General features: G+C 52.0%; 1 protein-coding gene across 1 annotated transcript; it reads right to left on the bottom strand.

The window, feature by feature from the left end:
- Positions 1–49: 49 nt before the first annotated feature.
- On the bottom strand, positions 50–10499 carry E2F4 (E2F transcription factor 4). Its single transcript, XM_027847613.1, has 10 exons — positions 10344–10499; positions 9248–9357; positions 8892–9053; positions 7676–7719; positions 5383–5444; positions 4812–5094; positions 3421–3606; positions 2083–2130; positions 1313–1357; positions 50–1198 (listed from the first exon to the last, which is right to left on the bottom strand). Exons 1-10 carry the CDS (start codon positions 10482–10484, stop codon positions 1083–1085), a joined length of 1197 nt encoding a protein of 398 aa, XP_027703414.1. The 5' UTR covers positions 10485–10499; the 3' UTR covers positions 50–1082.
- Between the last annotated feature and the right edge of the window lie 2313 nt (positions 10500–12812).

Genomic DNA, 12812 nt, shown 5'->3' on the forward strand with positions numbered 1-12812 from the left:
TTTCCCAGGAGGGGCCTGCCCTGGGTGCTGAAATGAGAAAAGGGCCGGGGCAGCCTTAGGCATGGTTTTTATTCATTCAGACACTGTACAAATATTACAGGCAATTTCCTTACACTGCAAAAAGTATAAAAATAATCTTTATATAGGAATCTGTTCATTCCTGTAAATATCTCTAAATCTCTTTCCAAACATTTTCTAACTGGAGGCAAGGGATGGTACATTTCATAGCTTAGGCAGGGGCCTCCTCCTTCCAGCCCTGGGCTAGCGGGGGGAGCCCTCAGGCTAGGGGCACAGGGATGGGGATCCATCCAGTTTCAGGGGTCACTTGGCCTTTCTCATTAACCTATCATGGAGCAGCAAGTACGACACATGAGGGAAGGGGAATGTTGTTGGCAAGGGGATGGTCACATTCCTGCTCGATTCACAGAGAATGTGGTGTGGCTTCCCTTCTCCCCCCCACAAAAGTTTGCAGGACTCTGTCTACAGACTCCTGAAGAGCCTGGTTCACACTCAGGATATTGGTTTGTCTGGTTTGCTTTGTTTTATACATGGGCTTGTGTCCTCACCCTGGCCCTGGGCTTGGCCTTTTGAGCCTTGGGGGAAAGGACCATGAGCAGGAACGGAGGGAGGGGGAGAGTGGGGAGTGGGTGCTCTTAAGCAGCCTTGGTGATGGGAGCTAAGGATACTGTATCACTCTGGCGCAGCAGCGCCTGACCTCTAAGATGAGGTCTGGGATGCAAAAGGAGGTGGGGACATGAAGTTTCTGGCCCTAGGAGGAGAGGCACGTGGCAAATGCTTTTGGCTACCTGTTGACAGGTGATAAAAATATTGGGGGGAAAGGGAATTGAGCCACCTCTCCCCCATTTTACAGGGCAGATGGACAAACTGGCCAGTGGAAGGAATAAGAAATATGACCCTAACTGCGCAATTTGGAAAGGGAGGGGACTGAAGGGGCCTGGCGGCTGGTCAGTCTGTATCCAGAGAAATCCTGAGGATTAGTGGGCATGGCGGGAGAAGGAAGGCCCAAAGCAACCCCAAGTCAAACAGTCTTGTCTGCACACGGCCCCAGGGGCAGCCGCAGATCAGAGGTTGAGGACTGGCACATCAAAGAGGTCACAGACTCCTTCGCTTTCATCCAGGTTGTAGATGTAGTCATGGTCTCCAGGGGGAGGAGAGAGGCGGAGCAGAGGGGCAAACACTGTGGGAGAGAAAGCTGCTCAGTCCCGGCCTCTGGCCAGCTACCTGGGCCAGCAGGCGTGATGCTCTTAGACGACTGGCCAGAGCCCTGCCCCACCCCTGCCAGGCTACCCACCTTCTGAGGACATCAACTCCTCCAGCAGCCCGGAATTCATGCACTCTGGAAGGGGAAAAGGCTGTTTGGTATACACTCCTGCTCCCACTTGTGAAGTCTTACAGGGAGCAGCAGGAACTGAGGCCACAGGAGAGCAGGGAGAAGGGTGACTGGGACTGGGGGGTCTCTGGAAACATGGGTTGATACGGGGCTTCCTGTCCCCAGGCCTCTGACCCACAGGGACCCAGCTGGTCCCTATTCTGTTAGCCAACTGACTAGAAAGCCCAACAAGCTTAGGGAGAGTAAGCACAGGCGGCAAAGTCTGGGCCCAGGCCTCAAGATCAAGGAGGCAGCTCTGGCAAACTTTCCTAGGCCTGGGTTGTTCTGCTGCTCTTTCTGTTGCTGGAAGCCCCCTGAGTCTGAATGAAATGCCTTTCCCACCTCACAGATGCCAGACCACCTAAGAGAGAGATCCTCCCTCCCCAATCTTGAAAGGTTAGCACCAGAGGGCCAGAGAATCATAGACATGGAGCTCACAAAGACCTTAACTCCCTCATTTTACAGATGAGGAAACTGAGGCCATGAGAGATGCAATGACCTGACCAGGATCACACAGCTAGCAAGTGTCTGAGGCAGGATTTAAGGCCAGGTCCTTCCGGCGTCCAAGTGCACCACTCCACCCACTCCACCATTCAGCTTCAGCAGGAGAGGCAGAGGAGGAAAGGCAGCATTCCAAGAGGGGGCGATCAGAGCACAGGGAGAATGGGGAAGAATCTCAGTGAGGCCCCTACCTCTCGTTGGATCGAACATTTCCGATAGCTCTTTGGGGAGTTCCAGTACTGAAATAAAAACAAGAGTCAGGGCCTTCACACCCACATCCCACCAAGCCCTTGCACCTCACCACCACCAAGTGCCCTCTAGGTCCAGCACTTCTGTTCCACCCCGCCTCCTTCCAGACCATCAGTAGGACAAGATGCTGCCATTTCTCCTCCTTCCCCCAAGCTAGGCTCCTGCTGCTGCGTCTCAAAGCCACCTGCAGCAAATAGCCATCAAAGGGGCCACATAAAAGCAAGGCTGACCATGCTAGGCAAGCTGACCCTGGCTCCAGTCCTGCCCACCTCTTTTTCTCATTTCTTTCTCCAGGGAGTCTGGTTCACCAGGACAACTGGAAGACTAAGCCCCAGAACAGGGGGTGAAGTGGGGGGACCAAAAGAACTCTGTGTCCTTTCCACCCAATTCCAACATCACCACCTCCAGGAAGTCTTCTGGGACATGCTTGGTTAGGATCTCCCTGAGCACTTTTGTCCTGTATCCCTCTAACATGTCATACTGTGTCACAGTTACCTGACAGAGGTGGTGTTTCACCCCTACCCTAAACTGTAAGCTCCCTGCAGGCAGGGGCTGTGTCTAACATAGCCTGATTATTTCTCCAGGCACCGAGTGCAGGGCTCAACACATGGTATGGTCCGAACGAAGATCTGTTGGAGGCCTGCAGTCATGCGGTTCTGAGTCTGCACCGACTCACTGTAACACCCTGACAGCAAGTCACCAAACCTGTCTCCTCATCTATAAAATGGGAAGGTAAGCCTATCTCCTCTGTCGACACTGATGGGGTGCTAGGAGAATTAAAGGAGGAAAGGAATGTCAAGAGTGCCAACTGTCATCCAGTGGAAAGCGGTATGGTCATTACTGTGATTGGCCCAGAGTTGCCGAGGGTCTATCCAGTCTAAGGCTCTGCTTCTGAGGCCAAGACCACAAGTGACACAGAAGGCCCCAAATGCCAGGATCCTTAGAAAAGCCTCACTTGTTGCCCCTGTCATCAGCATGAAGCGTTGGTGTGGAGCTTACACTACCTTCTTAGTATGTCTGAGTCTTCGGGGTGAGAACCAAGGGAAGACAAGATTCACATAGGAACAAGAACAGGGATATGGACCCATAAGACAATCTGGGTTCTAGTTCTGGTTCTGCTGTAACTTATAGTCACTTCACTCCATGGGTCTCAAGTTTCCTCTTCTGTGAAATGAAAGGACTGGACTAGATCATCTTTGATGTCCTTTCACTAGGGAGGGGAGAAACAGGGGGCACCGTGAGCTGCCTCTCCCGTTCTACCCAGCTAAGCAAATACTCACTGCCTGTAGGATCTGGCTTGATTGGCTCAAAAGAGGTAGAAGGGTTGGGCAAGATGGAGCTGCTGTCCAAGGAGGCTGAGGACTGGAGTGGCCGGGTGTCGAGGGCAGCTGTGGACGCAGCGCTGAGGCTACCGAGGACACTGGCATCCTTGCTGTCTGTCCCAGGGCCACTGCTGCTTCCTGCAACTATACCCCCCAACACCCCCCCCAGAGGTTAGGCCACAGGTTAACAAATGCTCACAGCAGGGAGCCCCCCAAGTTTTCCCCACCAGGCCAAGTTGGCCCCTGGCCCCCAAAACTAGAAGCCTCTCTGCTGTAAAGACCAGGGAAATTGGCAAGTGAGACTCTTGGAGGGAGCAAAGTCTCAGGCAGTTTGGAGTCGATGGTGAGGGCCAGAAAGAGGGCAGCTCTGGAAGCCCTTTCATTACTGGTCACAATTTCTAGAACAAGAAGAGTATTAAGGTCTCTGAAAACTAAATAGTAGACTGAATCTTAACATGAATATTAATAGCCTAAGTATGAAGTGCTGCATTGGGGCTCCCAAGATCAGCTGCACAAGTAACAATCCCCGCTGGGTGGGTACCGTTGATAAGAGCCTGCAGCAGTAATCCCTGTGTGCTTGTGGAGGGCACCCTGGGCTCAGGGCTGGGCACCGCACTAGGAAGGACAGCTAGGAGAGCAGCCAGTGCTGAGGGACCTTGAACTAGGCCACTGCAGGATGACCTAGAGGACCCGAGGGTCTTTCCTAGCTTAGAAAAGAGAGGGGCCGGTTCCCGTCTTGGCATATCTACACGACTGTCCAAGAAGGGTCAGGATTATTCCGTGTGCTGGAATCAGCAGGGTCAGCGTGCAGAAGATTTAAAAGGAAGAACGTCTAACCCTCAGAGATTGCCCAGAGTACAATGGGATTGCTTCAAGACGCAGTCATCTTCTGATCATCCAAATACTAGAAGTTTCCCCAGCCTCAGGGGAGCTGGAGAGCAAAAGTTCTTAACTAGGACTCTGTGAATTTGTTTGTTTTTTTTTAATATTCTGCCAACATGTAATTGGGGGAAAAAATAAAATATATTTTTAAAAATTTTTGGCTAACTGGATTTCAATTTAAGTGGTTTCCCTGGTAATCCTACCTATTTTATTTTATGCTCTAAACTCATGCTTCTGATACGAGGCCCATGGACCTTCCTAGACTGCAACCAAAGGAAGCCCAGACACATACAGAAAGGTTGAGATTCCCTGCTGCCATGGAGAATTCTGCCTGGGGTGGGAGGCTGGACCCAGGGTTTAGTGCCTGATGCAAACAGAAGCTCCACCTTTCCTGCGAGCTGACCTTCCCACCCCCTCTGTCCTGTCTAACATAGCACAGGCTCCTCCCTCCCTTTAGTCCCTCTCACCGGGGCTGGCAGCTGGCTGCCCAATGGCACTCTGGTCCTGGGTGCTGGTCGGAGTGGAGGGGCGGGGGCTGCTGGGGATTGAGGTCTCCTGGTGCTGAGAGGATGCTAGTCTCGGCTGTGGGGGGGAAGGAATGGCTGCCTGGCACTGAAGGAGATCCTCGGGCGGAGGCACAGGGACCACCACAGGGGGAGAGCTCCATGCGTCCTTGTTCACCAGCAGCACATCGATGGGGCCGCTTGTACTCCTCAAGTGGATCTGATACTTCTTCTGCCCATTTAGGCCCTAGGGAGCCACAGAACTTGGCTCAGAGCTGACAGCAAGCGCAACTGGAGAGAAGAGCCTGGCCAAGAGGACAGGCTCTGCCTCATGGGCTCAAAGCTCAAGGACCTCCTTTCAGCCAGCCCCAGTACTCTCCCCAACCCCTCTGCCACTTGGCCACCAAGGCCTCTCCAGACTTCAGTTCTCTCTCTGCATGCCCTCCCTGCTCCACCCACCCATTGCTGACTTATCAGCCTCAGCAGCTGGTGCTCTGGGGCCTAGGCCCTCCTCCACTCCCCAAAATGCACCCACCTCAGGGACTGGCACTTCTAGGCTGGTACCTGATGGGGCCCGAATGGCCAACAGAGTGTCCCCTGGAACACAGATACCAAGTTATAGGTTGAAAGTAGGGCCATTGTCTGCAAAAGCTGAGGGCAGACAAGGGGTAGAGCCACAACAAGTAGGATATTGGGGGGGGGGGGGCTTAGAACACTCCACTCTCATCTCACCCCGCCAAAATTAGTTCTGGTTCCTTCAGGGGAGCCTGAGATGTCTCAGTCTCCTCAGGGAAAGGGTCCCAAGAACGAAGAGCAAGAAAAATCTTGCATCGGTGATGAAGGCCTTCCCAGTAAGGCACACAAAAGATGTGGTTTTTGCGAACTTCTGGTCCTATTTTCCAGAAGTTCTCTTCCTGGGTATAAGCTTTCATTCAGTATTGGCTGGAACTCAAAATGCAGGACCACCCTGGTCTTCATGGTCTAAGAAATGACCTAGCCTCCATCCAGAGACCCAACCAATCTGGAGCAAGGCAAAGTTGAACAATACACATCAATCCCTAAGACAGCTGTCCTTCACCACTGCTAAAACACAATGGTCCATCCAATCCCTGCCTCAGCCTCTCAAGGCTGCAGGATGTGGCCAGGGATCACCATACAATGAAATTCAGGCCCAACAGGATCCAGACACACCAAGTCAGAAAGCCAACAGCCTCTCCAAATACACTTCCCCAGTCTGCAGAGAAAGCACCTGTGCACACAGCAGACTGCAAGAGCTGAAGATGGCAAAGGGGATGAAACTGCGCTGAGAATACATGATAGGGAGGCAATGAGAAAGTCAGAGGATGCCTCTCAGTTGGCCCCCTGGCCGAGGACTGCTTCCTTATCAAATATCTAACATGCGGCCCTCCAAAGTAGGAGCGTCACAGTCACACGGCCAAGGTCAAGGTCCAACCCCTGGGCCCCAAACCACTCAGGGCCCAACTGAGTCTAGGAGACAGAATTCTACTTTCTCTTTCCCACCTGTCTCACCGTCCATCTAATTTGCCCAGACTAAGCTACAGCCATCCTCCATGACAGCCAGCAAAGCGTAACGGAAACAATAAAGTGAGGTGTACGGGATTTTAAGGGTTCTAAATCCTGTGCCTGCCACTAAACTGAAATGTGACCTTAGGCAAATCATTCCCTCTGCTACAGAAATGATCTAGGTGTTACTGTATCAGTAGTCAGGTACATGTGAGTTCAAATCTGGCCTCAGATGCTCACTAGCTATGTGCCCCTGGGCAAGTCACTTAATCTCTGTTGACAAACAGTTTCTTCCTAGGGTTGTTTTAAGGGTAAAATGAGGTATCTGTAAAGCCCCAAATGGTAGCTGTTACAAGGAACACTGGGCTTCATTTTCTTCATCTGCAAAACAAGGAGGTAGGTGGGACAGCCAGGCAGCAAAGTAGATAGGCCCTGGAGTCAAGAGGATCTGAGTTCAAATCCAGCTTCAGACACTTGACACTTACTAGCTGTGTGACGACACCAGGCAAGTCACTTAACCCCACTGCCTAGCAAAAAACAAAAAAAAAAAGAAAAAAGAAAACACAAACAAACGAGGTAGGGCTAAATAATTTCCCCTCCAGTGTCAGTATTTAATGCTCCTTCTGGCTCTATGTCTTACAATAACTGATGAAGGGGGGCCACAGGTAGTGTTCCCACCACGTAACCTGAGCTATAAATGAAGGAGACCCACTAGCAACAACCTCCATCTATACACACCCCTCCTTCGTCCCCCACTACTGGCAGGCGCTCACAGTAACCACCATGCTCTGTGGAGAACACTGAGGTCCCTTAGGCAGGTCATGGTGGCAGCCATGGAAGGTAGGTCACCTCAGCAAAACCATCTTTCTCCAAGCTCCAGCCCCTCCCTCCCATACCTACCCTGCTCACAGATAGGTCACAGCCTTCACGGGCAGCTGGCTGGAAGGCAGGACATGGGGTGTCCAACAGATGGGATCCCCAGGACCTCAAGACCAACCTCCCAGTTCCTTCCCCTAGGCAGAACAAAGAGGAACTTTCCTGAGGCAAGAGTGGCAGCCCCACCCCTAGTCAGAGCCCTACCACCTCTGCCAGATCACCACATTCTGAACTACAAACCACAAAGTTGCCGCAGCTGCCAGGAGGTCAGTCCTCTGACCTGTCACCACATTAGTGACCCTTTTCCCCTGAAATCTTCCATGCCTGCTTGGGTGAATGGAGGGAGGGGGGAAGGGAGTGTTGGGAAAGGGGGTACCAACCATCTGGGTTTGCTCACTCACCCACTCAGTGCCCAAGGGACCACTCACCCGTGAAACATTTGCAGATATCCTCATGAGTCACATATGCTAAGGTGCCAGAGGTTAAGGAGAAGAACCATAAAGTCTGCCTAGGGGTTAAACTATGAAGACAAGTTAGAGACAACGTCTATTCCCTCCCTCTAGCACTGGAGCTCCACATGGTACTGAAAAGAGGGGAAGGTCGGAGATTTTGTTGCTACAGAGCCAAGTCCAAAGAAAGGGCAGCTCAGTGGAGCCCTCCTGCAAACCAAAGACGACAGCTCCTTGCCGTAGGCCTTTGCCTCCAACTCGACCCAGGCATGGGACAAGCACAAGAACGAATGCAGGGTTTAGGCCATCTTGTGATGCCTACATGGTAGAGTCCCCAAGAAAGCAATGACAAGTTTAACCTGGGTGGAAAAAGGGTCCGAGCAGGAGGGAGAGTGACAAGAAGCCATCAGAAAGGGCTTCAGGCCAGGAAGATCTACTGTCAAATTAGACCAGTGGCACAGGGAATGCAACAGACTCTGATGGAATGACAAGAAAGGGACTGGTTCTGGGACTAGCACCTGAGAGCTAGTGCCAGCCTTGACTGAGGGCTTTCTGAAGCATGGTGCAATAGAAAGCATATGGCCCTGGAGTCAGAAGCTCAGTTTCTTGATCAGTAAAATGAAGATAATACTTGTACTACCTTCCTCATTGAACAGGTATAGAGAAAATATTTTGTATTTGAATTTATACCCTAGAAAACAGGAACCATTTAGTACTAGCATTGTTATTTTAATCTACTTTCTTTCTTTCTTTTTTAAACTATTATGCTACCTTCTATGTTTCTTTGCCAACACCCAAAACCCTTCAGGGTGCGGCCTGACTGTATCTCTCCAGGACTGAGACCAGCCCTTGCCTTGTCTTGCCTTGCCTTGCCCAGCCTAGATGGTTGTCTTCCTAATCCCTGGGCCGAGCAACTCTGACCCCACTGATATGAGTGTGAATCCCACTTTGGATGCTTACAGTTATATTACTTTGACCAAGATAGCTCAACTCTCAGAGCTTTAGAATTTTCCCCTTTGTTAAATGTAAATGATTCTTATACTACCAACCCCATAGGACTGTTTTTAAGAAAAGCACTCTGTAAACCCTGAAGAGCATCCAAAACGGCAACTATGATTACGTCTGACCCCGGATGGTGAACGTGGGAAAGAGGAGACAGAAAGAAAAGAGGGGGAAGGAGGCCCTGGAAGGATATCAGTTGTTCTGAACATCTTCAGTGACGTTTCGGATGCTCTGCTGGACCCACACCTTGTGCTGGTCCAGCTCCTGCTCCCGCTGCTGAAGCTCCTCGATTTCAGCCTTCAATTCGATGAGCTTGTCTGCTATTTCCCTAGTGTTACAGCCGGGTCCCACACCCCTATATCCAGTCCCCAAGTGAGAAAAGAGGAGTGAGATGGGACTTACTTCCCCAGGACCTCTGCTCCTAGTGCAGACATCCTCCCAGGGCCCACCACTCCAGGAAGGAACCCTCTTCCTCCCACCTGCCTCACTCAGAGAGGCACCTCAATCTCTCATGAGAATCTCTCCTGCCCTGCCTTCCCCTGTACTCACTTCCACTGGATACTGTTCTTTGACTTCTTCTCAATCAGCCCAATTCCTTCCAGGACATTCGTGATGTCATAGATTCTCCTCTTCTGCCGAACAGCCAAGGTATCTGCTGCCTATTGGAGGAAGAGAGGAGATGCTTCAGTTTGTCCCCAAGGTTTAGGCCAACACCACCTCCAACTGCCTTCAGCACAGCAGGCTCAGCGCAGCCCAGAGCCACACACAACATCTTCTTGGGGGGGTTAACTTTGGTCTCCTCATTCTGGGGTCTCTCTGTACCTGTGCTTTGCCCCACTCTCCCCTATGGACCTCACTTTTCCCCTGGCAGGCCCAGTACAACTCTCTTGCCCTGTGCTCCAAATTCAGGTTCATTCCAACCTGCTTCTCTTTCGTAGACTCAGAATGATCTTTTTCCTCACCAGTAAAAGAGAATCTCCACTCTCTGCAGACAGTCTCCCCCAGACCTCCCTCCTTCACCTGCTTTTCACTCTTTTCAGGAGTTCCTCCTTTCTCCAGGCTGGTCATGGATCACCACCCCCCCAGTCTCCAGTTTAGATCTCCCTTCATGTTCTGTCTGACTCCCCCATCTCTTCCTCCCACTGTTCCTTGGCTCTTGGTCAAACCTCCACCTTCCAGGATTCCCCCGAGACCCTCACCTCTCGTGCCTCCCTCCTCTCTTAACATGCATTTATTTAACTCCGACTATGTGCCAGGCACTGTGCTAAGCTGAGGACACACACAAAAAAAAGCGCAAAAAGCAGTCCCTGCCCTCAAAGAGCTCACAGTCTAACGGGGAGACAGCACGCAAACAACGATGTACGAAGAAGCCACGAACACGATAAACTGGAGACGATAAGGAGGGGGAAGGCGCTAACATGGATCGGGAAAAGCTTTTTGTAGAAGGTGGAATTTTAGCTGAGACTTGGAAGAAGATGGGAGGCGTCTGTGGGGAGGGAGAACTTGCTTCCAAGGACGCCCCTCTGCATCTCCCCCTCGCTGCCTGCCGGTGTCCGGCCCCGGCCCTCGCTTCTCCCCCTCGGGCATCCCCGGCCCTCGCTTCTCCCCGCAGTCCCCCCCCTTCGGAGCAGGGCCGGGTCCGCACCAGTTTCAGGTCGAGGACTCCGTCCTTGGCCTCCTGCAGCAGAGACACAAATTTGGTCGTGAGCAGCCCCAGGCTCTTCTCGTGCCGGCTCGGGGTCCCGGGAGGCGGCGGCGGCGGCGCCTGCGGCCCGGACTCCGCCATGGCAGCCTGCCTCCCTAAGCGCAGGCCAGGCCGGCGCCCGCCGCCTGCCGCCGCCACTTCCGCTTCCGTTCGCCAGAGCCCGGCCGGCAGCCGCCTCGACACTTCCGCTCCGCACTTCCGTTTGAGCACAGCTCGAGGCCTGCGCGTGCGCGCGTGCGCCCCTGCCGGCCGGCCTCCTAGAGCCCTTGGCGCCACCGGGGAACCTGTGCGATTCCCTTTCTCCAGGAGAGCCGCAGAATTCCAGGGATCGTGGGGAAAAGCCCAGCCTCCACGGACGGCGAAAACAACCCAGGCTTGTCAACTACCAGATTTGGCCAGAAACCCAAGGAGATCGGGTCATGTGACACCCTCATGGAGACCGCATGGGTCACCGGCCGGTTGGGGCACCCACTTCTCATCTCTTTCAGCCAAGGCAGCTAAATGGTGCAGTAGACGACGCAGAAGGGGGTCTGTCAATCAGTCAAGCAACATTTATTAAGCACCTACTCTGTTCCGTGTTAAGCGTCAAAGTCAGGAAGACCCGAGTTCAAATCCAGCCTCAAGACACTTACTAACTTTGTGATCCTAGACAAATCACTTTACCTCTGCCTGCCTCCTTTCCTAATGTGTAAAATGGGTATTATAATAACACCTACCTCCCAAGGCTGTTGTGAGGAGAAAATTAAATATTATTTGTAAGGTGCTTTGCCAACCACTAAATAGGAGAAAGTTAAATATTATTTGTAAAACGCTTTGCTAACCACTATATACATGCTAACCATTGTTATTTTTTTTCAGTTCCTTGAAAGTTTCCACCTTACTTGTAGCTCCCATGACCACCTGTCTCCCATAGGCTGACCCTTTTCTGCACCATCTGTGAGGGCCATAAGTGGATTTCCCCAATGAAATGTTTGTCCACCACTGCCCTAGTCCCTGGCATTCCTCTGGCTAACCTTCTCTCAGTCCCCCTGCACTCTTGTCTGCACATTCCAATTCTGGGGTCCCAGACCTCTCACTGTACTCACATGTCCCACTGGCCAAGACTGCTTGCTGGGGGCTGCGCATGATGCCATGCTCCCCCCAGGCAAGATTCACACCCTTCCTTCTGTGTGACCTTCCTCTTACACTGCACATATCCCCTATATACAATGATATATATGTATATATGTATAGTTTGCATGATGTCTTCCCCCATTAGAAAATAAGCTACCTGAAGGCAGGGACTGGATTTTTTTTTTCCCTTTCTTTGTATCTCAAGTAATCAACACCATGCCTGGCACAGAGTTAAATGCTTAATAAACGCTGGTTGAGTGACACTCTGCTGCAGAGAATGCACTGGCACTCCAAGTGGGGATAAAGATCAGCAGCTTTTCTCCTTCTGTGTTGAAGTAGAAGAGGAGGAGGTGGGGGTGAGTCCTTGGGGCATCTGTACAGCTGGACGAAGAGGCACTCCCCTTAGCCCTGGCTGAGGCAGCCACACAGTTTGACTCATGCCCATAACAGGCCACTTCTCATGTTCTGTTCCAATGAATTTATTCAGACCTATCTGTCATGATGCCCACCCCCTGCTGCTGGACAGGTCTGCCCTGCCTTCTCTCAGATCCCTCCTCCACAGGGGCAGGGGGTCAGTCATCCCTAAGATTTTTTGCTATGGTTACCACAGGCAGGGAGAGAAAGGATGCATATACTAGGGAGGGATGGAGAGAGAAGTAATGTCTGTCCCCTCTCCTTCATTTCTCTTCTCACTCCCAACTTTTTCCTATACCCCTGATTCCCCACTAAACCCCAGGAGGAAGACAGAATAAAGTAGAGAAGTTGGAGAATGAGAAGCTTGTATCTGCTGGGATCCATTTGGCAAGGGAAGAGGGGGATGCCCTAGAGCAGGGGTGTGGAACCTGTGGCCCTCTAGGTCCTCAGGTGCCACCCTTTGACCAGATCCAACTTCATAGAACAAATCCCCTTCATAAAAGGATTTGTTGGGTAAAACTTGGACGCAGTCAAAGGGCCGCACTTGAGGATCTAGAGGGCCACTTGTGGCCTTGAGGCCACAGGTTTCCTCACCCCTGCCCTAGGGTGTAGAGTTGGGAGTCAGAAAGCCAGATTTTGATGGACACTGGAAGGCGCTAAGGGGCTACAATGCTGCCACTTCCCTGGAGGAGGCACGGGCAGTAGGGTGTAGCTGTTGTTGGCACAAGTGATACATTCGGCCCTTGCCTCATGATGAGGGTGCCCAGGCTAGGGCTAGCACTCCGGGCTCTCCCCACTCCCCTTAACTATCTAGACATTATAGATCATCCACAGGGCATTTTCCAGCAGCTCCAGTGCCCACCCCTTCACCTTCAGTCCCTC

This window comes from Vombatus ursinus, unplaced genomic scaffold, assembly GCF_900497805.2.
Source record: "Vombatus ursinus unplaced genomic scaffold, bare-nosed wombat genome assembly UNPS02005286.1, whole genome shotgun sequence".
Taxonomy (NCBI): Eukaryota; Metazoa; Chordata; class Mammalia; order Diprotodontia; family Vombatidae; genus Vombatus; species Vombatus ursinus.